Source organism: Lissotriton helveticus, chromosome 2_1 (genome assembly GCF_964261635.1).
Source record: "Lissotriton helveticus chromosome 2_1, aLisHel1.1, whole genome shotgun sequence".
In the NCBI taxonomy this organism is placed as follows: Eukaryota; Metazoa; Chordata; class Amphibia; order Caudata; family Salamandridae; genus Lissotriton; species Lissotriton helveticus.
This window is the reverse complement of record NC_136059.1, coordinates 1,504,677,009-1,504,703,857: the sequence shown is the minus strand read 5'-3', so window position 1 is coordinate 1,504,703,857 and position 26,849 is coordinate 1,504,677,009. Positions and strand designations below refer to the sequence as shown.

Genomic DNA, 26,849 nt, shown 5'->3' with positions numbered 1-26,849 from the left:
ACACATATACATTAATTTTTCTTTTAGATGTGACATTTTTTATCCTATAAATTTGTACTGTAACTTTTTATGAATTCTCCATACCTATGTATTTTCTAATCTACTGTGATTTAAAATATTTTATGTTTATTGTACGAAGAATACTTTTCATGCCATTTTTATACTGGTGAAATAAAGTGATGCTCATGATGTTTCCACCTCATGGCTCTTTTTTTCTACTTCTCTACACTCTCTGTCTCTTTACATCAGCTCAGACTTCTTTCCTGTTTCAGAGTGAGATAAAATAAGAGGAAGTGTAGAAAAATGTATGATAGAGGCATGAGGTGGAATGAAGACTATATACTCGTGGTATTCAATGACTCCGTCAAAAAGTGCTGCTGCACCCTTTTTTTTGTTTATTTCTTTTATACCAATAAATGAATCATATCAGTAAATACTCCCTTAAATACCTGACTAAAGGAAATCTGAAAGAACAAATTATGTGGTTTCTGAGATCCAGTGATTCACTGCTGCAAGGTCACACATTCTGTATTTGCAAATAAATCATTTATTGTTGTATTCAACATCAATCAATGTGTTCTCAAACCTTAGTGTTGCATCTTTTCACCTCCACAGGAACGTTTTGGAAAACCATGGGATGTGGCACATCCTCAAGCAATCATCACTCACAATACAAACCAGAGAAAGGTGAGTTGCACTCTTAGTTTTGTGACTTTATTTAAATGATCGTGTACCATACATAGGAACTAGACAGTGAACGTTGACCAGGAAAATGTAAACTCGTATCAGAGACAGAAACTGTGAGTACAATTTAAAAACAAAGAGATAAAATGGAAGCACTAAAATACTAACCTACTAGAATCATTTTATAGTTGATTACTAAACAAGAGAAAGGTGGTAGAAGTATGGAAGAAAGGGAGAATGAAAATAATTTTTTTTTCAAAGCAAATTTATACATCACACTAAAGATTAGAATTAAGTAACATTTGTCGAAAGGTGGAGGAGCACAATGGTAAAATTTTATTACAACTGAAACAATTGACATAAGTCCATTGCTACTGAATATGAAGTATAGGTTGTAGTCTAGAATACTGTTATACCTTGGTACGGTAGCCAAAATATTGAGGACAAAAAAACCAAAAGATAAGTGCATAAAGGGAAGTAAAGCTATGCTGTCCTTAATTTCACATCTACCTACCTTGGGGGAAAAAAATGTATATATATATATACACACACACACACACCTGTATATATTATTTACTGGCGGTCGCCAGTAAGTAGTTATAGTTGGGACCATGTTTCTATTCAAAAAGCATTTTTTCTTTTCCCAAGAACTTTGGCACCGGTTGACGAATCTTCACGAAATTTTCAAAACTTGTGGGGCGCTCCGGTCAGCTCCTATCTTGAAAGTTTTGGGGAGATTCGGCAAGTGGGGGCTGAGAAAAAAGAGGGTTCCAAAACGTGTTTTCTCCATGTTAATTCCTATAGGAAACTTTAGACACGGCTACAGCCCAAACTGCTGAACGGAATTACACCAAATTTGGCAAAAAGGTAGCCCTTGTTTCAGAAAGAACTCTTATTGTTAAATGGTGTAAATCCGTACAGTAGTTCCTGAGAAATGTTTAAAAAAAAAAGAGGTTGAAAAATGCATTTTTCATAGGAAACTTTAGACACAGCTACAGCTCAAACTGCTGAACGGAATTACAACAAATTAGGCACAAAGGTAGCCCTTGTTTCAGAAAGAACTATTTTTCTTAAATGGTGTAAATCAGTTCAGTAGTTGCTGAGAAAATAAAAAATTTAAAGTTTCGATATTTAGAGGCGCAGTGGATCCGTGCACCCTCCCGATTACAAGCTTTATTCTAATTGGCTGTCAACACTCCAAACCAGGAAGTGTTGGCAGTCATCATGTGACTCGGTAGAAGCGAGTCAGAAGAAAACAAGGAAACTAAGGTGAAAAAAAGGGGGCAGGGTAGAAACACCCTGACCCCCTAGGCTTGCTCAGGGGGTCCCATAAGGACCTCCAGGGCCAAAAAAAGCATTTTTATTTTTAAAACAGTGGAATGCGTGCTGGGTGCGCGGATCCAGAAAATCTTTTAAAAAAACAAAGCAAGGGCTTCCCCGCTTCGTTCATTTTAACCCCCCGAGTGGGCCAGGTCCCGGGGGGATTTTAAAAATGTATAGAGGAGGCCCGTGGGGGCCCCTGCAGCCCCGGTGACCGCCAGCTCGCCGGGGCTCTGTCTTTTTAAAAAACGATCTTATTGGAGAGGCAGCCAGGGAAAGAGGCATCTAGACCATGTAATACTCCAGTCCTTCGTCACTGTTTGTGATTGTATGCCTCTCCAATGTGATCGTTTTTTAGATTTATTTAAACCTTCATAATGTTCGAGTGTCAGTTTGATAGGCACTGAAGAAGGCAAGATGCCGAAATGCATTTGCTTTATTAAATCAACTTCAACACAGCCCGTGAGTGCTCCGCATTTGTAGCTTTCATTTTTCTTGTGACTTCACCCTCATGTTAAGCGGAGGAACGCACCCGCCCAGAGTGCAGCAGTTTAAGGGTGAGACCTGGAGCTTGAATTTAAAATGCTGCCAGCACCGCTGAAAGAAAGAATCAGCAAGCATCCTACCAGCTTTGCTGTCAATTATTTAATTGAAGGACTGAAGTAATCCATACGGAAACCTGCAGGATGATGCATAGTTTTGGACTTCAGGCGACGAGGGGCTTGAATATGACATCATGGCACTGGCATCTGGAGGCACCATGACCGGAGTAATTTCGAGGGGCTGGCTGAGCCATGCAATGTGTGAGTGACATTGTACTTTTGCTTTTAAAAATCATCTATGCAGTGGCGGCTGGTGAGATTTGAAAGTGGAGGGGCTGAAAATGTTTGGCGTAGAACGGTGTGTGAGCGAGCGCAGCGATCGAGCCCGAACCACCTAAGGAGGGTTCGGGGGGGTTCTCCCCCCGAGAACATTTTGAAAAATTAGCAGCCAAATGGTGGATTTTCAAGACTTTCGGAAGCCATTGTGCTTAACAGAAACAGGCCACTGCCTCCCCTAAAACTATCATCAGTTCCAAGGCCTCATGAATAAACCATTCTAAATTGCAATAAACCACAATTAATATAGTAGCATGCCTTAGGGAACAAAGGTGGAGCAAGTCAAGACCCACATACGCGCCCAGTCTACTGAGGAGATGCCAATATGGTGAGAGGGTATGCGTGCTGGAAGGGATTCGTGATAAAGTACATTTATCCACGATCGTGCTGGCAGGATGGGGTTATATTCACATCATTTGAACACTTACAGCAATGTGCAAGAAATGTTTACTCAGTCACCTGGCTGTCATTGGATTCCACATTAAACGTATGTGTCACCGCTATACAGGTATTAACGTCGTATGCTGAGTACAGTAATGAGGACTTCTAGTCTGCATATTTAAATGAAATCACTGTGAAGGCAGCTGAAATCTGCAAAAGGTGCTTTTTCAGTGACACTCTTCATACAAAACCCTTAATTAATCTTGAGAGATCACCACCAGTACTACACAACATAACACCCATTTGTGTCGTTCAGGAACAGTTAAAGCATGTCTGGAGTCCTATAAGTTATTTTTTCAAGCATTGCAATCTGTATCCATTTTACCTTTATCTTTCATTGACATCTTTATTTTTTTCATTGACAAATATGTAATGTCTAATGTTTTTCACAGTGCTGCTTCAGCTGGTTTTGCAGCCATTGTACTGTAATTACCGAGGGCCTCGTAGTTAAGTGAGTGAAGCATGTTGTCCGCCTCATTAGAAGTAAAGGCTGCAGTACCCCTACTGAGATTCAAACAGTTTACACATAAACCCCCAACAAATGTGCATTACTGGGACGGATAGCCACACATATATGCTAATGCATACATACACGTGCTCACCATGTGCATTAAGTGCGACGCATACAACATGTGGTTAAATACTCATAGCTGCAAGGTTTCAGATTGCCATGTGTGACATTTTCATAATTTCTGTGAAATTATGAGTGACATTTCAACAACTATGAGTGACACTTTCTCGCGAGCTAAAATCATCCAATGAAGACGAGGGAAACTTTGAAATATCAGAAATTACAGCCATATGAGCAACAATAAACTCCAAGAAGTTCTTGAAACTGCTGCAGAGCACCAGAAATGAAAGGGCACTAACCCTAGTGCTCCCTCCTGTAACATGACTGCACTGTAAGGAATGGGTAGGCATGCAAACAGCGGTGTGCCCTATACTACATGCTCCGCTTTTTGCATCTTCTTTTACCATCACCACATCACGTCTTTCCTCTTCTTCTTCACGTGTTATTCTTCAACCATCATCAAATGCTGAACTTCTTTCTTAGTTCTTACCAACCAAACACCATCCGCCTTTCGTCATTAGCCCATTGGATACCTTTCTTTGCTACCTGTACCTTACACCATAACTGCATCCTGCACCTGTCCCCACTCACCATCCCCTTCGCTTTCACCATTACTACTACTAGCCTTCCATTACAAGGTGTACTTCGTTTTCACCACAGCCATAATTTGCACCATTAACAAACGCCGGGCCCTGCACCTTTCATCATCATTACACCTGACCTGAGCCTTTCTTTCACCATTTCTAAAGAGCGATCCGTACACCTTCTTCAACACCAGTATTACACCATAACTGCATCCTGCACCTGTCCCCGCTCACCATCCCCTTCGCTTTCACCATAACTACTAGCCTTCCATTACAACATGTACTTCGTTTTCACCACAGCCACATCTTGCAGGGTCAGTCTGAGGATAAGAAAATAAGTTCAGATCTCCAAAAATGAGGACCTACTCCAAAACAAATTAAGCTCTGCCATTATCACAATTACCAACCCGCTATTCCATTCAAGTGTGAGTTGCCCAATTTGACCATTAGTTGTGCTGTGGCGTTTAGGGTTTTCCTGCATTTTCTGAACTTCACAAAGAATTCCACACTAGGCAAGATGTCTCTCGGTTAAATAAAAACCAGGAGTTATAATTACATTGCAGTCCTACAGTCGTCGTCATCGGGTACCAGCAACTGTTGACAGATCTCATACTCTGCGTATCACTGAAATGGCAGCAGTCAAGTGTGGGCAGCCCACAATAGAAACAGCGGCACTTTATCTCATTGTGTTCCAGCAGATTGTCTCAGAGAGCATCACTACGCTATCCTCACACTACCAGCCAAGTCTGCCCTGAGATCCCTGCGCCCGGTGTTGTATTACTAGTGGCTGGGTGTCAGCAAGGCAGACGCACAACAGCTATGTCCTCCCTGCCCTGCCAGCCTTACCTGCCCTCACCCCTAACCCCGCACAAGGTCCTACGCATTTGGTGTTGAAGAATGTAGTGAGCAAAACACTATGCCCTTGCCACTATTAGTGAGCTCATTATTATGAACACCTATGATGCAAATGCCCTTGTAATGTATAGGTGAGGGAAAAAACACAAAGTGCTAGTGTGATTCACAAAGCTAGCTCTCTTGCTAGGTAAACAGACCCTTTCATCACACTGGAGAGCCACCAAACCCACAGATGTCTTGCAGCCGCACATTACACTCCTCCAATGGGGGTGGCCGATAGTGTAGCCCTACATTACGAGGAAGCCTGACATCTATGTAAAAGATCTGTAGTGGTAGCCCTGGACGCCATGCTCACCCAGTTTACAAAACTGGTACGTTAGGACACCCCGTGACCAGTACTGCCCGTGACCAAATGACTGCATATTATTTTGCCCTAAACCTGGCCCTCTGCTCTGACCTCAATCGCTGACACACAGAACAACATGGTTTGAATTTGATTGCACATAGGCAGGTCCCATGGGCCGAGGTGGTGCCTTAGATGGATCTGCTCCGTGGGGGCTCCCGCCTGCACATGTATTATCTGAGGTTACCCTGCCAGCCCCTGCTTGTGCAGCTGTTCAGTTGCCCCATCCCTAAAAGTTATGACATTCTTCTCCCCTTCTATCTTTTGCAGTTACACATACTTCATAACTTAGTATTGTGGCTCAGATTCCACATAGCGGACTCAGCCTCAACACACATGGACAACACCAGCACACGCTATTCCCTATGCAAGATCTGCCTTGAAGTTTTATATTTCCCTCAAACACTAGCCTGGTAATAAAGTGCAGAACGTAGGCTGACCTTCGCCAACATCTAACTCGTGCTAATCGTTTCTTTTGTGGCTGTATCTAATATTCAGATGTATCCAAACCTCTACAACTTTTTTTTTAAAAAGGGGTGTTTCTCCTTGTACTACAGTTTGTAAAACACTCTACCTCAGATACACCAATGCTTTTAAAATGGAAAGCGTGCGATGCTTCCTTAACAGTGTCTTGTGAGATATCATAATACCATGCCTGAATGGAAGATCCCACTGTGACTTGTTGCCGGGGAAGCCTTCTTTCGTTGAAAATAAATAATGTTCGAGCATATTTTGCCAGTCCTTTGCCACACTCTTTAGAGAGAAAGCAGTTCGTGTGTGTGGTGTGTGATTGGTGCGTGCTCCACACATCAATGCACCATGTGCAGTGTATGTTCAGCCCTTACGCCACTGCAAATGGCTAAAACATAGCGAATGTATTCATTTGGTGAGGCAGATATCTATCTGTGTGCTATCGAATGTGGTAAATCACTCAAGCAAAAGAAAGCAAAGCATTATATTCGCTGCATGATTTAGGCTGCCTCCCTACTTAACCATGATATGAAATTAACTGAAAAAAATATATCCTACTTGCAGTGCTTTATTTTAGCTGGTGCTTGCAGATGAGTATCACAGACACTTTATTTCGAGGTACAGGACATATTTTTAATCATTAAACTTTGACTCCCCAAAAGAGGAAAAAGAAGGAACTTATGGCAGCAGCGCCAGTGGACGTCTGAGAAAAATGTGGGGCCAGGTACTTATTCTTTCACGAGTGAAGGCTTTGCATACTCGTGAGTTTTTTGGTTTGTGTCAATACTGATGTGTCAAATTACCACTAGTCCAATACTACTCAAAACTACGTGTATCATTAGTTTCAAGTAAATTGTCACAACTTGTGACGCCGTTTATAATCTGGTACTTAAACTGCAAATTGGTCTAAACTGCTACAAAATAAATGTTTGTTTTGTAGTGTAGCTCCTATTTTCCCAATAGGCTCTGCGCATTGGAATAGTACCTACAGCAGTAAAGGCCTAGACCAGACGTTAACTAGGTCTACTACTGTCGATACTAGACTTAATTTTTGGGTTTGCCAGCTAAGCTCAGAGTTCGCTAGAAACTTTCTCGAATGTTCAGGAAAGAATTACCTCCCCTGATTAGACAAGAAGGGATTTAGTTTCTGACAACCATAGAACATGACAACTTTGCTCTCCCCTAATCAAGAGTCAATCTCCAGAGTCGTGTGAGCACAAGGCAATTATTTTACTCAGTCAGTACGTGCATTCTTAGTCTCATCAGAATGTAGAGAAAAGGAAGAGACGGGCGTGTTCAATAAAAAGGTGTTATTTATTGATCAGTCTCTTTTCTCATACATGAGAAATGGATCGATATTATTGCAATACTTATAGTTAAGTAAAGTGCATACATTAAAAGCAATAGTATAAAATAATACTGTAAAAACATTGATATGGTTTCTGAGCCATATGATGTTTTAAAATGATTAAAATATATTTACATACACATATACATTTGACTAAACGTACTCAACTGGTGTTTCTAAATACGCCTACCCCGTGTACCTGACCTAAGTCTAATGCGTGGGCGGGAATAGAAAGTTACAGTTTAAGTTAAGTTTGTTTTTGCCAAGTGAATAACTAAAGAATTCTCTGTGAGGGGTTATTCAGTTCTGTACCTGGAATTTAGGATGAATGAGGAATGGTATCTCTTTCTCTGCTCTCGATATTCCAGGCTGCCTGCGAGGGCTGCCCAGAAGCGCCGATGCTGGGTCTCTCGGCTTGAGATAGCAGCGCGTCTCTCAGCGCGTCAGGAAGGCGGGGCTGCTGCCAGCGGGGTCTGCTTCTGCTCTCGGCTTCGGCAAGTATGGCTGCTCCGTCTTGTCACCACGCGTGTGTTTGCATAGGGCAAGGTCGGCAATATTTATACCTTAAAGGTGCCGGGATTGACGTAAGGATGGACATAGGTACGTCAATAAAGATGTCATACGACTTGCTCGTTAGCACATTCTTTTGCAAAAGTTCTCTGTGAAATCAAAACAATGGCCGCACAGATTATCCAGGTTGTCATAGGTTTGATTTGTTATGAGAACGTCGTATGCCTTATCAGGGGCTGGAGGAATGTCGCTTGTCTAATTAGATCTCAAGCGTTATGACCTAATCAGATAACACGTTCCTGTGCCGTAGTGTGACTGCGTCAGATAACGGTATCTGCATCATGGGGGTTTTCATGCCTCATGGGCTGACTGTTAGTTAACTTGATAGTTAGTTTAACCAGAATAGGGTCAGGAATAGGGGGATCGATTCAGAACCTATAGAAATACACGACACCCACTCCACGCTAACTATGGTCATATCTACTAGTCTATGCATAGTATAACATAGTACAACATACTATAGAGTATAGTGTATACCTTACCACCCCAAAATACATAAATGCATTTTGAAATTTTCAAATATACTGAAAAATTGCAGTCATATATATCGTATGCACTTAAGCTATGAATTAAATGCAAAAATAAACACGCATTTTTATGCATTATTGCTTATTGGTATATGAGAAATACACATGAAATGGCTCTTAATATGGCTAGAAAATACAAGGGTGGGGGAGGGTCAAGGGGAATATTTAAAGACCTGTCTACTCATACCCCTATTCACAAGCTACAATACACAATAAAGCAGACCAGGTCTGGAAATAGTGTGTGTCTAAACCGGACTGTGATCCAGTTGGATGACTGTGTGGAAGTACTCTTGAAAAGAAAAGCGGTAGAACGCATGATGTTGTTAAAAGCACAGAGGGCTAGAATGATTCCCATCAGACCACCGTTGAGGTGGAAGTTGCGTCATGTGGGAATCATTTAGACAATCCATCATGCGACCGACCAGGTAGTGCCGGGGCTCGAGTGGATGTCAGTAGTCTAGCTCTAGTGTTGGACCTAGACTAATGTGAAGAAAGTGCAGTGCTCAAATGCTAGTGAAAAATGGATAAAATAGGCTACGTGGATCCTTGTGGCATTGAAAAGGGAATCCAGGTGTCTACAGTTAAAAACACGCTGGGTAGTAAGACTACCCTATAGCGCAATGTGCAACGGTCGACATGTTTCAGCTATCGGGGCATTGCCCCAGCTTTCTTCAGGACCTAAACTAGCTACTGCAAATACACAGAATAAGTGCAGTGAAAAACAATTCATTTCAGTCAAAAGATCAATCAAAAGATGTACTTAAAAAGTTACATATCTGGTAGGAGCCTTGCCCACTGGAGGAAGAAGGAACTGGCTTCTTCCTATTGAAAAGACAAAAAGTCTTATTTCATTACAACAATACTTAAATACACAGAACAAACCACGTGAATACACAGTAATCAGTCAAGACGAACACACATGCATGAATAATTGGCATTCTGCATAATTAAGAAAAGCATATTAGCTTGATCACACGGAGGCATTTCCTCAATGTGATACTCACCCAGCTTTGTGTGGGTGAAGGCCTCACCTCACCCGGCGACCGCTCGGGAGTAGGAGGCCCCGCTCTGTAGTGTAGAAAAAGGACACTCTTAGCACATAACCATAAAGTGTCCAGCCTAATTGCTCTACACCTAAAACCCAGCCAAGGTGTGTAAGAAACCCACTCAGTACCCCAGCGCCCCCTCTCACAGAGACTTGCACTAGTTGGTATCAGGGTATTCCAAACAACGACATTGGAACCCAGTCTAGACACAAGGAGGTGCCTCTATCCATCTAATAATGGAGATGTTGCTGTGCAAGAACTTATACAGACCCACAGCTAAAAGGTAGGAATGGGCAACGAAAAATAACGAAAAATAACCCACTTTATCCCCTGGGGGAAAATGTTAATCAAGCGCCTCGGGACACCATAACTGACATTCCAAAGATAGCAGTCCAAAACGCTTAGAGAGCCCTCTAGGTTATTAGCCGTCTTCATTCCCTTAAAGGGTAGGCAAATCGAATCCCATGCACAGACACTGACTCGTGTACTGTAAGTGCATAGGCGTGTGGAACAAAACCGTCTGCAGCTTACCTGTCCGTCGGTGCCCCTGTTTTAAAACCAAGCGGAAGTGGAGGTCATGATGAAACGGAATATGCCCCCTATATAGACCCCTGTGATTGGGTGGTCGCTCTACCCTGCAGTCTCGGAGGGGGGAGCGCGGGAACCGGCGTGAGAACGAACGCTTCTCACTCGCGCATGCGCGGAAGATAATGTGAGAACAAGCGCTTCTCATTCACGCATGCGCTATGATATTAACCGGCAAGTTACGTCTCACTGAATGACAATGTCAGTGGCCCTATCGGTCGCCACAAAGAATACCAGTGAGTATTCAAAAAGTTATTATTCAGACCCCATGTTTAAGGAATGCTATATAATACTGTTGTCAACAGTCCGCCCTCTGACAACGCGCAAGCGCCCACGGGGAACACTAATCCCACAGGCATGTGCAAGGGGGCGTCCGTAGGTACGACCCCCAGTCGACTATATGGAATGGGGTCAACATAAGTAGACACAAGATCTAATAGAAAGACAACCCCAGGATCTGGGGAAACATAACTACACTGATATTTTAGGGTAGTTAAAACCTCTCTCCCATTATTCCAAGTATGGAGATACACCATCAGGATGGCAATAGTAGTGCCCCACGATCAGGGCTGTAAGTTGTAATAAACACAGAGGACACTGTGGACATAATAGCCATAAAAGCGGCCCAGAGAGGGTCTCTATGTGGTAGAGCCTAATTATACCCCTTGAGAAAATTCAGTTTCTTTAAACTGCATTCAGTCTAAGTATGCCCCATATGTTACTGGAGAGTGCACGTGAAGTTATCATCACTCTATGTCAAAGGAGAAGAGGATAGGGAGAGGTGGGAACATACAAACCCGGGCTGGGTGAGCTACTGGTGCAAACGGAAATTCGTTCGCATCTTCAAAAACTGACCCGCAACTGAAAAGTTGCTCAAATACTAGAAAATACAAGGGTGGGGGAGGGTCAAGGGGAATATTTAAAGACCTGTCTACTCATACCCCTATTCACAAGCTACAATACACAATAAAGCAGACCAGGTCTGGAAATAGTGTGTGTCTAAACCGGACTGTGATCCAGTTGGATGACTGTGTGGAAGTACTCTTGAAAAAAATGGCTATACAGAAAGGAAGTTCGAGACCATTTCATCACATAATAAAATATATTTGTGAACATACCAGCGGGCAGCTAAAGTCTATAAAGTATCTAAAAATAGAAATCTTAGTTCTCTAGGAATAGTTTCTTACTTTAAGCAGAAGATCAGTGTCCCGGAAAAAATATATAGAAAAATATTTTAGGGGCTTGCTGAAAAAATCGCTGTCCGTGAACTGGATTGTAATTGTTCATGTGACTTTATTTTTATAGTTGAAGGCCGAATTCAGGGAACGCCGTGTGCGAGTTTACTCAAAAGTCTCTATTTCTGTTCCGGAGAGAACATCATATCATTCAGGCTTTCGAAAAAACTGTCAACAGCTTCATGGGAAAGTTCCACTAAGTCGGAAATAGGGGTAACCATGCATTCGTGCGCATGATTGTCTCCATTGACATTCTGATTTGCATCACTGACAGAAGGTCGTACCTGTTCGATGCTGCTTTCATCTTGAACTTCACTACTCTTCAATCGTAGTGGTGAAGATTCCAGGAATGCCGTCATCAGGATTGGCAGCCTTTGAGGGCAGCACAAAGCGTGAACCTTGGTAGGAACCAACAGTGTATCTGCATCCACCGGCGCATCCGATTGTAGCGTCAGACAGGTGTCTAACACGCATTCTTCTCCGCATAGCAGACACCTTAGTACAGGTAAAACACACCTTTGCCACATTGGTCGAAATGATAGAAACCAAGTCATATTTAGGTCTCTAAGCCGGGAGAGTCCCAGGATTTTTGATATCCGGTCCCGGTATCCAATGGCTAGGATCGTATCTTCCATTGTCGCGAGAGTTTGATCTGTGACATGGGTTGCCATAACGAAAAATAAGGACTAGGAATAGGATTCCTGCAATTAGTCCCAGGATCAGGGGAAGTCCGCCAAAAATCGAATGGACGAAATCTGGAAAAATACCCAGTATGGCTTTGAATGGTGTTAATGCCATCGAAAATACTGTCTTAAATACCTTTGACACCCCAGTGGTATCAGAAATATTTAAGATTTCGCTCAGGATTTCCGCAAAATGTACGGGGGAATTAGTTGATAATAATGTATGTATCTCTGCAGTCGTCCTTGCGACTTGTAGATCATACGTTTCTTTTGATGACGTGAGCCTTGTAGGCATCTGAAGAAGCACTGTTTTCATTCTGCTTAAAGTGTCTATTCGAATAGAAGTAATTTTCAAACTGGGCCATGCCCTCGCCTCCCTGTCTGGAAAGGAGCTGGGGAACAAAGAACGTCCACAGCACTTGACCTTCGCTGTCGTAGTGACGAGATAAGGAGTCCCGGGCATAAGACTACAACATCTGCGGTCTACAATAAGAATGTAACTCCCATTATAGAGTCTTTGAAAGAATGGTTCTATTTCAGTTGCAGGTGCGCCTTGCTGGTGACATGAAAGGTTGTATGAATTCCCTTCACAGGCTCCGTGCAAACTAATACCGTTACATAGAAGTGTGCCGCTTAGTGACATAGCACAATTGTTGCCACTAAGAAACACTTTCTGTCCTTTATTACTGACACATGCATGCGAATAGGGCAGGTTCCAAGTTGTTTTAAGGTACCCCTTTCCCAATTTCTCGTACATGCCAGCCTGTATATATTTTTGGCAGTATTGAAACCTGAAGGTATTTATGATTCCGTGTATTATCCATTCACTGACAGGTCGTTCTGACATTGTCATTGGTAATCTTTCTAGTTTTTCAATGCTCAAGATTGTATAATCAGCACCCTTTTGCGCCATACCGATTTGTCTATCAGTAAGGTTAAAGATTTGGAACAGTGACGTTGTGTTGATTAAACGCCAAGGCACATAGCCTGAACGCAGATTTTGTAACGTCCAGCCAAGCTGTACAATAGAACGCAATTGTGACTGTCCATGTTGTAATAACAGTAAGTCTTGCGATAATATATCGATTGCTGAAGACACAATGCTGTCCAATGAAAAAATTCTGGAGGACAGAGTCATTAACCCATTGTCCACTACAGAAAGTGATTTTTCCAAATTAATACGATCAATTTCACGTATTCTCTCTGCTGTTTCAATTTGAGTAACCTTCCAGGCCTCATTGTACGCTGCATATACAGAGGCTGCTATGAAACGCTTTTGACGCTGTTTGCGTGGTCCCAGAATGAAATCACGCAAGTCAGCACCATCAGTAAGTAAAGTTAGGTGTTGCTTAATTTCAGGCAGTGTGGAAGTTTGTAGCCATTGAAGGCATAATTTACCCACACTGTAGGTTGTTATTATCCCTGGGTGATGTCTTTGGGGATATCTAGGGTCTGGCCTGTTCATTTTGAAACCCTGTGTTTTATTCAGGAATCTATCTTGACAGTTATTTGTATCTGTGGGCCAGATCAACCATTGTTTCCAATCAGGATGTGTTCTGTTTTGGTTATGTATATGGTTTATGTCTATTTCTTCATCTGTATCAGAGTTATTGCTAAACATTGTTGGCTTTGGAATAGACGGGTTATTTAAATCTTTGATTTTTGCTAAGCCAAGACAGGTGGTTTGTTGAACAGTGTCATTTAAAAATATCATTTGTTCTGGGATCATGCAGGCTCTAAACAAAGCTTCTAAACCCTGTACTTGCCATTCTTTTGTACCCCAAACACTTTTCAAATCAACATTTTTGTCCCAATAATCAAATCCAAAAGTATTCATTTTTTCGAAGAATGAATCTGAATATATCAATTTTGTGTTGGTTATCATGGTTTTCATCCCTGTCTTGTTTGACAATTTGTAATAAAATGTTTCAGCATTACTTGTGTTAAAACCTTGAAAGTATGAATATTTGTCATAAACGGTTCTTGAACTCCCTTTTGGAGGTGTAGCTCAATGTTCCCATTGATTATAATTTAAAACATTTCTAGGTTGTGCAGATTTATGCAAGAAATGGTTTCCATAATGGTTATAGCAATACATACTATCATAATTTGTTGAACCTTGCAAATAATCATGTTTTGTAAATTTAGCAGACATTACTAAGTCAGACATCATGTTGTTAATACTTTCAAAGTCCCAATCATCAGCAAATGAGTTCGGTTTTGCAAAGTCACTCAAGGAGATCTTGATTTGGTGTGGATATTTCAGGATCTCGACCGGACCATAAATTTCATAGTCAGTGTTGTCCCAGGCTACCCCACCAGGTATTGGAATTGCTGTGAAGTTGGCTGAAGAAAGTTCTGAAGAAAGTTCTCTTTTCTCGACGTGTGAAGATGTGTGTGGTTTGAGGACCAAGTTGATGTTCTGACTTGCTGTGTCCATTTTAGCATATTTTCCCTCAATGAAGCGTCCCAAAGTAAATACCATGATGAGCCAAAGTATGAGGATAAATGCACCAAAACCCACCCAAAATTCAATCCATGGAGAAATCAGATATGTTTCTTTCAGTTGTTTCAAAAGTTCCTTCGCTTTGTCTTTAAAGGATTTGGATGATGGCTGTGTCTTTGATTCACTGAAGCCGTCAGAGGAATCATCGAAGTTGATGAAGTAACCGGATGCAGTTCTGTCAATTGTTCCAATTGGTTCAGGATTTTTGTTTTTTGCATTTTCACTTGGTACTTCAGTGTAGATTGGTGTGTCTCTGCTAAATGTTTTTATTTGGGTTTTCAGAGGTCTGAGTTCTATTGCATTGTTGCATAGTCCTTTTTGTTCTTCTGCAGGCGTTTCGAATGTGATGAGCCTTTTTGTTAGGACCTCTGTACTGGTAGCAAACCTTGGTGTTCTGCTACTTATTGGGAGTCCACTTGGCCTACTGTTTGTTATCGGCCACATGTTGTGGTTTTACCAGGTCGATGGATACAACTCGGTTCTCCTTTTTTCCAGCAAGTGGCGGTAGTACAACTGATCTTGTCCCGTTGACAGACAAGACAGGAACTGCTTTTCTGTAAGAAGGCCCAAATTCCTTCTTTACCGCGATCTTCTCCCTGACTAGATCCCCGACTTTTGGAATCCAGACAGGTCTTGCTGGGACAGGTGGTGATTCTTCAGTGGTTGTTGGCTGTTGTTTCAGCTGTATGTTGCTCAGGTCTTTTCTTGTTTTGTTTAAGTCCTGCAAAATAGCCAAACGGTCTTTGACATCAAAGGTTTTTTCTATTACCACTGAAGTCTGACTATCAAGGTCAGAGATCAACATCCTAGTTCCGAATAATAATTCGTACGGACTGAATCCCTTCAGAGAATTTCTTGGCAAGTTATTTAGACTACGTTGGACACTTATTAGATGTTTGACCCACCCAGCTCCCGAACCTAATACCTTTGCCGTTATAGATTGCTTTATGTCACGGTTTTTTCTTTCAACAATTCCGTTCCCCTCAGGGTGAAATGGACAAGAGTACCGCAATTGCACGCCCATGCTGACCATGGCCTCCTTATAAGCCCGAGAGCTAAAAGCAGGACCATTGTCCGAATGCAGAATGCCAATTGCGTATGTGCCGATGAAGACCCGCAAATCTTTTATAACAGTTCTGGCGTCAGCCGTTCGCTGGGGCCACATCCATATAAATCTCGTGCATGAGTCCACTGCGACCAAGATATATTTATAGTTACCATCCCTTTGTAAGGGACCGCAGTGGTCTAGATAAACACAGGCTAATGGTCTATCCGAGATTAGAAGGGGCGTCTGCGCTGGACGTCTCACCGTTGATACTTTCATTTTTTGACATATTTCACATGCTAGAACATAGTTCCTTGTTTGTCTTCTCATCTGTGGCCACCAGTATCTCTGTTTTAATAATGATACTGTGGCTGAGACGCCAGCATGAATAGAAGCAAGCCCTTCGTGTGCCGCTATTATTAGTCCTAACCTATGTTCCATGTTTGGAATTGCCCTATCCCCCACTCCAGGGATTCAAGCAAAAGGAACATTGTTTGCATCAGTTATGTATGAGTATTTTACTGGAAAGCCTTTAGGGAGTGGTTCTATTGAATCCTTTTCTGAAGCGCTGACAGCTTGTAATATTTCGCTGTCTATTTTTGTTTTTGACCGGGTGACGGCAGCTACGGAAGCCGTTTGCACAGCTGCCTTCGCGGCCTCATCAGCCAATGAATTCCCTGCAACGTGAACGCCATCACGTTGATGACTCAGTGTATGTATCACGTGAGTCTTTGGTAGTTCTTTTTGTAAAAGAGCTACTTGTTCCCAGAGCATTTTATGCTTGATTGTGCCACCTTTCGCATCCTTGAATCCATTTTGAAGCCAGATCTGCAAGTATTCATTATAAGACTGAACGCAATAATACGAATCGCACACTATGAGTGTGGGGAATTCTCGATCGGTATTTTCAAGCGCCATCTTGAATGCTAGTAGTTCAGCTCGCTGAGCTGTACAATCTCCTAGAGATTGTGTTTTAGTGAGGGTTGGTTTAAATTTCCCTTCGTGCCAACGACCTTTAACAATCGCGCACGCAGCACTGTAGGCTTGTTTACCCCCTACTGCGGGTTGTGCTGATCCGTCTGTATATATTATACAGCCGTAGTGATCTAGAGGCAGAATTTCGGTTGGCAGAGGACATTCAAATTCATATTGGAGAAATTCTTGTGTTTTTAAGTAAGGATCAAATTCGTACACCACGTCTGTTGCAGCAAGAGAGTTAGCCCATTGTATCCATCTAGGATGGAGTGCTTTAGCATTTGGAATGCTTGCCTTTGTTACCGCCTCTAAGGCTGGTATTGGTGTCACGATTACTATTCGTTTACCTTGTGCCAGGGCTCGTTCTTTTGCTATAGCTGTCTGTGTTGCTGTAAGAATTTTTTCCGTTGGGCTAAATTTCATTTCAGCCTTAGTGTACAAGTGTGATTTGAATGCAATTGGTACCTTATCTCCCTCATTAGAGGTTAGGTATGTGAATCCGCATCTCCCTGGGATGACTCGGATCACAAGGTTGCGTGTATTATCACGGGTTTCTAATTTTGTTTTAATTAGCATGTCTGTTTGTAAGGATCTCAAAATTTCTGTGTGTGTTTGAGTCCAACTGGATCTTTTAAAGTCTGGTTTAATTAGATCATAAAGGGGTTTGACCCTTTCTGCGTAATTTGCAATGTATGTTCTTCCGAAATTTAGGAAGCCTAGAATTGACTGTAGGTTTTTTAGTGTTTTAGGAGCTTGGATTACGGCACATTTCTCTAGGAAATTGTCTGCCAGGCTTTTGCCTTCACTTGATAACTCATATCCTAAGAATAGGACCGTCAGATGGGCAATTCTGGATTTTTTAAAGTTGAATTTGTAACCCTCTGCAGCGAAACCAAGTATTATGGTGTTCACCCTTTTCAAGTGAGTCTCCAAGTCATCATCTGTTAAGTAAATGTCATGGACATAAGATAATGCTTCATCATCATATAGTTGTAGTAATTCTGTTACTCTCGCTGAGAATACCCCCGGGCTGTTCTTGTACCCCTGGGCTAACCGACAGAATTGTTTTTGAGTGCCATTTACTGAGAATGCAGTTAAATATCTGCTCTCTGGTGCTATGTTTTGACAAAAGAATCCATTGGAGATGTCCAAGGTTGTTTTGTATTTTTTGCGCACTATGTTATTCATTAGTGCAGCACTGTGTGAGTTTTGCACTGCAAAAGTTTTGCAACATGTGTTAAGGTGTCGGTAATCCAAAACTAGACGATATGAATTGTCTGGTTTGGAGACCGGAAACAAAGGATTGTTCATTTGTGAGGTGCAAGTTTCAATCACCCCCTGGTATTCTAGCTGATCTAGTATTTCATTTACTTGTTTTTTAGCTTCTTGCTTGATTGGGTACTGCCTTTGTGCAGTTGGTTGTGTTTTTAACTGGATTTTGTGAGGAGGAGAATCCTCATCCCATCCTACATGATTTTTATATAAAGCAGGTGCTAAGGCCACTGCCCACTTTCTAGCAAGTGTATATTTTTTATGAATCGGGATTTGATTCGAGAAGGCAGGCATAATTACTTCTTCACCATGAGGGCACTCCCTGACAAACTCTGGTGGCCAGTCTTTTTCAGCTAGAAGGATATCATAGCCCTTGGAGAGATTATCCCAAAATAGTCCCCTTATTTTCCTAGTCTTATCTCCCTCTATACGTAATGTTATCTCGTATATCTTGTGGGGCTTGCTAACTCTGGTGTCTGCAGTTTCCACTTGAAGATATTCATTTGTGTCCACTGTCTCCAGATGATTCATAAGGACTTTGCGAGCTATGCTCACCTCTGCTGCGCTGTCTAGCATTGTCTGAGCCCACTCTCCGTTTTTCAGTTGTGTCCTCAGTATTCTCGGCATTGTTAACTACCTTGATACTGGCTACCTTCTTTTTTGGAAATTGTAATTTCTTTTTCAGTTGAGCAGGTTCCTTGTCTTTGGACTTGGCGTGCTCTTCTGATCGTCCTCTTCTTTCCGATTTCTGCGAGGAATTCTGAAAAGATTGAGAGGGACGCGTATCAATGTCTTGATATCTATCAGGTTTTTTAATATTATCCCTATTTCTAAGGTTATATCTATTCCCAGAGGGGTCACCCTGCGGTGACCTCTGTCTTTGGTTTGGAGATTTCTCTCTTCGCCTAGGAGACCTTCCTCTGGACTGGAATTTCTTTTCTTTGGGATTGGATTGTTTGTTTCCTTCCCAGTTCTTTTTTGGTGAATTATTATTAAAAAATATTTTTTCTGGACTAGTAGTCAGTTGCGGTTTTACTGGTATTCCACCTAGACTATCTCTGCCTAGTTCTTCATAGGATTTTTCTATGATTCTGGCAATTTCAGCTGGTTGGTCTGCTATATCTGTCTCTTTTAACCTCTGGCGGATCGCCACGTTTGCTGCTTCACCTTTTATGTTGGCTAGTAATATAGCCGAGACCTGCTTGAAGTCTTTCAGTAATTTCATACCAAGAGTTAAAGCAGGTTCTGGACCGTATTCATCTTGAATTTGTTTTAGCACATCTGGTATCACCGAAATGGATGGGACACCGTGCGTTTTTGTATAGATGGAAGCAAAGACTGTACCCCAAGTGTCACAGTCCTCAATGTGTGGTGCGATTCCCATTGGGAGACATATTGTCAGAATCCTGTGTTTTTCTAATGGGGTGGTGTCAGGAAACACCGCCTCTATTTGGGTGATTTTCTGTGCCAACCAGAATGGTATTTGTTCCCGTTTAGCTGGAACTTTACCTAGGCAGGATTGGATGTTCTGTGGTGTAATTTTATTTGTATTCCCCTGGTGAGGGGTCAGCTGTGGAAGTTTAATCGCTGGCTGTATTGTTGAAGTCCGCATTACATACTGAACTAATTGTCTGTGAATTTTTAGTAATTGTTTTAGCTGTATTAATAGTTCAGCTGCAGGCATCCTATCGATGTCTGGATGTGGTGTGTATCCGGCTAGGACCGGCCACGTTGCTCCTGGTCTTCCTAAAGGACAGAGCCTTGTAATGTGATTGTTATGTTTTAGGGCGCCATCAAATAAGAGCAAATGCTCTTGGAATTTGAGTGGTACTTCCACCTCCTCGAAAGGAGTGTATGTTTCAGGAGGTTCCTCTACTTTGTAATAGTGGAAGTACTTTGTTACAGCATTAGCTGCTGGAAAATGTATCCATGTATAGTATACCTCTGTCTGCCGATATTCGTGTGCCTCTATTACGAATATGACTGTGCCACCTCTAGGTGTCAGTCCATTTTCTATAAGTTTTAAGGTTATAGATCTCCTTTTGGCGACCTGGATGAGTATTATATCCGGGTCTGCATCGAGTGCTGTAGTATCAGCTGCTGCTATTTCAGCTGCTAATCTAACTGCTTCTCTTTCTTCATCACTGTCTCCCATTTTACTGACAGGATGGTATTATGTTTATTTGCAGATCAGGTTTCTTTATGGAAACAGAGATTAGATGCACAATATTTTGGAACACTGTTTATCCTTCAACGTTGACTTGACCAAAAACCATACATAGGAGTTCCCTCCTGCGAGGTTTTGGAGGATATAACCTTTCACCCACTCCAGACGTCTTTGGAGTATTTGGGAAAAGGGGTCTGAGTGAGAAAGCACGACTGAGTTACTCTAAATGTCTTACGTTAGTTTTATCGCCCTTTCCAAACGCGTTGGGCGCCATGTAGTGTAGCTCCTATTTTCCCAATAGGCTCTGCGCATTGGAATAGTACCTACAGCAGTAAAGGCCTAGACCAGACGTTAACTAGGTCTACTACTGTCGATACTAGACTTAATTTTTGGGTTTGCCAGCTAAGCTCAGAGTTCGCTAGAAACTTTCTCGAATGTTCAGGAAAGAATTACCTCCCCTGATTAGACAAGAAGGGATTTAGTTTCTGACAACCATAGAACATGACAACTTTGCTCTCCCCTAATCAAGAGTCAATCTCCAGAGTCGTGTGAGCACAAGGCAATTATTTTACTCAGTCAGTACGTGCATTCTTAGTCTCATCAGAATGTAGAGAAAAGGAAGAGACGGGCGTGTTCAATAAAAAGGTGTTATTTATTGATCAGTCTCTTTTCTCATACATGAGAAATGGATCGATATTATTGCAATACTTATAGTTAAGTAAAGTGCATACATTAAAAGCAATAGTATAAAATAATACTGTAAAAACATTGATATGGTTTCTGAGCCATATGATGTTTTAAAATGATTAAAATATATTTACATACACATATACATTTGACTAAACGTACTCAACTGGTGTTTCTAAATACGCCTACCCCGTGTACCTGACCTAAGTCTAATGCGTGGGCGGGAATAGAAAGTTACAGTTTAAGTTAAGTTTGTTTTTGCCAAGTGAATAACTAAAGAATTCTCTGTGAGGGGTTATTCAGTTCTGTACCTGGAATTTAGGATGAATGAGGAATGGTATCTCTTTCTCTGCTCTCGATATTCCAGGCTGCCTGCGAGGGCTGCCCAGAAGCGCCGATGCTGGGTCTCTCGGCTTGAGATAGCAGCGCGTCTCTCAGCGCGTCAGGAAGGCGGGGCTGCTGCCAGCGGGGTCTGCTTCTGCTCTCGGCTTCGGCAAGTATGGCTGCTCCGTCTTGTCACCAAGCGTGTGTTTGCATAGGGCAAGGTCGGCAATATTTATACCTTAAAGGTGCCGGGATTGACGTAAGGATGGACATAGGTACGTCAATAAAGATGTCATACGACTTGCTCGTTAGCACATTCTTTTGCAAAAGTTCTCTGTGAAATCAAAACAATGGCCGCACGGATTATCCAGGTTGTCATAGGTTTGATTTGTTATGAGAACGTCGTATGCCTTATCAGGGGCTGGAGGAATGTCGCTTGTCTAATTAGATCTCAAGCGTTATGACCTAATCAGATAACACGTTCCTGTGCCGTAGTGTGACTGCGTCAGATAACGGTATCTGCATCATGGGGGTTTTCATGCCTCATGGGCTGACTGTTAGTTAACTTGATAGTTAGTTTAACCAGAATAGGGTCAGGAATAGGGGGATCGATTCAGAACCTATAGAAATACACGACAGTTTTGTGACTGATTTTCTAAAAGAAAATCGTATAATTATATTCTTTTTATTAAAACCGCTCTCTCGTCGGGATTTTCAGAGTATAAAATGCTGGGACATGCAGACTTCGTCCGGGAGGCTTTGTCAGTATTTCCAGTAAGGGGAGGGTGGTACCTTATTTAAAATGGAATGCTACAGTTTTCTTAGCACACTTTCTTAAAGCGCTCAGTAGATTTGGTTACAAACAAATATGTGGACACTGGACGTTGTTGAAAATAGTATCGATAATTATGTGCAGCAAGGCATTATCACAATTTAACGATCGACGGTTATTTTTCTCCTGGCTTTGAAATAATGATTTCAAAACACCATCGAAATCCTGCACAAGGCATGCAGTTATTTCCCAGGCTTTCTAGGATGTGCTGAGTGCATGAGTCGGTTTCTAAGTTTAGAACGTGAAATTTTCACCTTCGATCTGAGATATTATATTTTTGACACCAGAGTGTGTGGGTCCTAACTTATTATGCAATTAAACATAACTAGACATTTCACTAAATTGCTGGTATTTTCTGCACCTTACAGGATGATGCTTGCATTGCTTGGGTGTTTCTCTTAGATCTGATCTGAAATTTCGGTGACTAGCATCGCATGTTTGTTTATAGGCCACTAGTCTAGTTTTATTTGGAAATCTGCAGTTCAACACCATTTATTTTCTAATCTGCGCCACCTTTCATAACTGTAGGCCCGGCCGCCTGGCCTAGACCTGAAGAGTTTGAATCATGAAGGGGAGGACTCGGAGAGCGCCGCGGCATTATAAGACACTCAGACAACGTCTAGGTCTAGACTGTGACAACACATTCCTGGCTCCGCTTAGGATGCATGATTGCGATGTGTGAAATAAATGAAAAACTTCCCGCCTGTGTGGGGCCCTACCTGCCCGAGTTCAGTTCACACGTCTCACTCTCTACTCTCTCCGGAGCCCGGTGACCGGTCTGCCCAGCCTGCCTGCAACCAAAACGGCAGGGCACGACCGGTAGAGTCGACTGCTTTCCTTCAGGCTCCCCGCTCCGACCTTGACCTCACTGAAAGACAGTCCGTGACTGACGGTCTAGAAAATGGCTGCTAGTCTTCTTCTCCTGATGCACGGCGGCGGGAAGAAGTCAGAGTCTGCGCAGACGATACCCACTCGTCACAGGGGTGGGTCTCACCACGCCCTGTGACGAGTTGGGAGGGGTGACAGTGACACACACGACAGCAAGCTCTGCTCCTCCACCTGATTGACGTGGAGACGTTAGCAATCCCGGGCTTGTGTGAAAAACGCCCGGGGCTAACTTAATCTCCACGCCATCAGGGGGTGGAGACTGGGCATCCAGGCTGTCTTTGCGAGCTGATGACATCACAGGCCTCCGGGCTCTAAGGGTCTCAGCCGGCAAAAACATAGCAGGTGGTGCAGCGCGGCGGGATTGGCAGTGGGGGGCAGCAGACTTCGAGGCAGTGCCCCGTGTTCTTTGCCCCGATTTCATTTTTTTATTATAATTGAAAAAGAAACTAGTTAACAAAAATTGCCTGGGGCTAAATTACCTGGGGCGGATCCCCAACGCCCACAAAGAGAAACCGCCACTGCATCTATGAAAGACAGAACTTTTCAAAGCAAGAATGACATGTTTTCATCTATATGCAAGCAATCAAGCACACACAGACATGGCAGCCAGGAAAAGAGGCCTCTAGACCATGTAATGCTCCAGTCCTTCGTCACTGTTTGTGATTGTATGCCTCTCCAATGAGATCATTTTTTAGGTGTATTTAAACCTGCATAATGTTCGAGTGTCAGTTGATAGGCATTGAAGAAGGCAAGACGCCGAAATGCATTTGCTTTATTAAATCAACTTCAACACAGCCCGTGAGTGCTCCGCATTTGTAGCTTTCATTTTTCTCGTGACTTCACCCTCATGTTAAGCGGAGGAACGCACCCGCCCAGAGTGCAGCAGTTTAAGGGTGAGACCTGGAGCTTGAATATATATATTACCTACTGGCGGTCGCCAGTAGGTATATATAGTTAGGATTTTTTCTCTATGGGATTTTTGAAAATTCTATGTCTAATAACTTTGGCGTTTGTGGACGGAATTGGCTGAAATTTTCAGGAAAATGGAACATTTTGTTTCTGAGCAGCCCCTGAAAATTGGGGGGGGATTCGTCCAGGGGGGGTCAAGAAAAAAGGGGGGTCCCAAAACGTGTTTTTAACATTGAGTTTTCCATAGGGCGGTTGGCCTCACTTTTAGCCCGAACGGCTGAATGGATTTGCACGAAACTTGGCAAAATTGTAGGGACTGTTAGCCCGATGTGCCTTTTGTAGGTCTCAATATATGTGCTCCAGTGGATTTTGAGTAATTTAGGTTCAAATAAAGATATATATCTGGGCGGAGCCTAACCACACATCTGATCTGATTGGCTGTCAGCACTTCATCCAAGAAGTGTTGGCAGCCATCTTGGGACCAATATACATGATAGCACCTCATTAAAAAGCATTGTAGTTAATAGAGGGTTTTAGGACTTTAGTTACATTATAAATCATTTGTTGATGGTACCATACTCGTTTTAGGAATTGTGGTGGGTTCTAAGGTGATTTTACCATGTGAAAAAACCTTCTGCTGTGATATCATGAATATTGTTTGAAAGAAAACTAATATCTCATGATTTTCCCACAGTGGTTTGGAAGGGGATCTATAAGCTAAACTGAAAGCATATTTTCTGTAAATTCACATTATCTTTCTCAGTCATGTGAAAATGAAGTCTGACATTCTCAGTAAAACATGTACATCCAACAAGGACAGAGACTGTCAGTTGATTCCTTTGTGTTCTACTGCAGCCTCCTAGAGTGTTCTAAAGAACAACTAGAGCGCTAACAGTCCTACTTATTACAAAGGTATGGCACACCTGAAGCCATCTGATTGGAATAAAGTGGTAACTCTTAAAACATTTAATTTAAAAAGAAACAACATGAGGGGGTATATTTTGCCATAGAAAGTATGATTAGTGCTGCAGAATGAAAAATTAGGGCACATTTTGAGTGACTTCTCAAATCCTTTTCTATTTCATTAAAACATTCTGACATGCAGTCTCCCAAAATGGCCACCAGAGACAAAAGAGCCCAAATGTAGCCCAAATATCACCCAGATGTAGCCCAAGTATAGCCCAATGACAGAATGTCCCAGAGTGTTCTAAAGAACAACTAGAGCGCTAACAGTCCTACTTATTACAAAGGTATAGCACACCTGGAGCCATCGTGATGGGAATAAAGTGGTAACTCTTAAAACATTTAATTTAAAAAGGAACAAAATGAGGGGGTATATTATGCAATAGAAGGTATTATTAGTGCTGCAGAAAGAAAAATTAGGGCACATTTTGAGTGACTTTTCAAATCCTCTTCTATTTCATTAAAAAATTCTGACATGCAGTCTCCCAAAATGGCCACCAGAGACAAAAGAGCCCAAATGTAGCCCAAATATCACCCAGATGTAGCCCAAGTATAGCCCAATGACAGAATGTCCCAGAGAGTTCTAAAGAACAACTAGAGCGCTAACAGTCCTACTTATTACAAAGGTATGGCACACCTGAAGCCATCTTGATTGGAATAAAGTGGTAACTCTTAAAACATTTAATTTAAAAAGGAACAAAATGAGGGGGTATATTTTGCCATATGAATTATGATTAGTGCTGCAGAAAGAAAAATTAGGGCACATTTTGAGTGACTTCTCAAACCCTCTTCAATTTCATTAAAAAAATTCTGACATGCAGACTGAAACATGCACTTTGAATACCAGCAGCAGACGTCCCTGGTGAGCAGTAGCTTTACTACAGTGATCTAATGTGCAACTAGAGTGCTAACATTCAGAATTTATGGCAAATGTGTGACACATCTGAATGCCTTCTTGATGGAACCAAAGTAAACAAGCATTGAAAATGCAATAGATCTCGCCCTCGTTTAAGTTAAAGCCATTCTGTTTGTAATGAGGTGGCTTTTTAGCTTTGCTTTTATTAGTGTTTTTTCAACTTTCATGTAAATAACATGCATCTGTATGCATATAAGTATATGTATGCATGCATTTATGTTTGTATTTATATAGATATACAGATGATATATGTTTATATATGTATGTATATATATATATTCACTGAAAAAACCATAGGTTATAGACCATATATAGTTAGGAATTAGCATTTACAAAACCTTGAAAATTCACTGAAAAAACCATAGGTTATAGACCATATATAGTTAGGAATTAGCATTTACAAAACCTTGAAAATTCACTGAAAAAACCATAGGTTATAGACCATATATAGTTAGGAATTCGCATTTACAAAACCTTATTTTACTCACACAAAACCATTGAAATTCCATATATAGTTAGTTGCACTAACTATATATCGCGCACCCGCAATCCACTGCTGATGATGTCACATATTACATCATTCATGACATGGTCAGTGACATCACTGATGACATCACTGATGACATCTCAAATGACATCACTGATGACATCACTGATGACAACATCCAGTGACTGTATGTTTCTGTAAAGTTAAAATATGTCTTACATATTGAAGAATGAGTGGATGTATAAGTGTCTGGATGAAGGATTTAGTAGGTGCATGACTGACTGTATGAGTGAGTGATTAAATGTGTCTCACTGAGTGCATGAGTTAGTGACTAAACTGTCTTAATTTGTGCATCATTATGTCTGTTGTTCTGTAAACTGTTGCATGTGTTGATAAGTAGCTATATGAGTAACTATATGGGTTATTGATTGGTTGCCCAAGTATTTGTATGGGAGACTGAGTGTGTGTGTGGGTGGCTGGGAGGTGTATGACTCTGTGCATAGATGTGTGAGCAGTTGATTCACTAGATGTATGGTTTCAAAAGTGCATGTGGAAACAGCTGTATGGGCGGTTGACTGTGTGCATGAGTGTATTGGTGAGTGAATGGATATCTCAGTGCTACATGTCAAAGTAAGTACATATGTAAAACACAGTACATGTGAGAGTTGACATATATA

General features: G+C 41.8%; 1 protein-coding gene across 1 annotated transcript in view; it reads left to right on the top strand.

Annotated features, from left to right (window-relative positions):
• Positions 1-416: 416 nt before the first annotated feature.
• PPEF2 (protein phosphatase with EF-hand domain 2) overlaps positions 417-26,849 on the top strand; it is a 279,426-nt gene continuing 252,993 nt past the window's right edge. Inside the window, exons 1-2 of the mRNA XM_078677865.1 lie at positions 417-516; positions 616-687. Of these exons, the coding sequence (XP_078533991.1) occupies positions 417-516; positions 616-687 (172 nt within the window). The remainder of the gene's footprint in view (positions 517-615; positions 688-26,849) is intronic.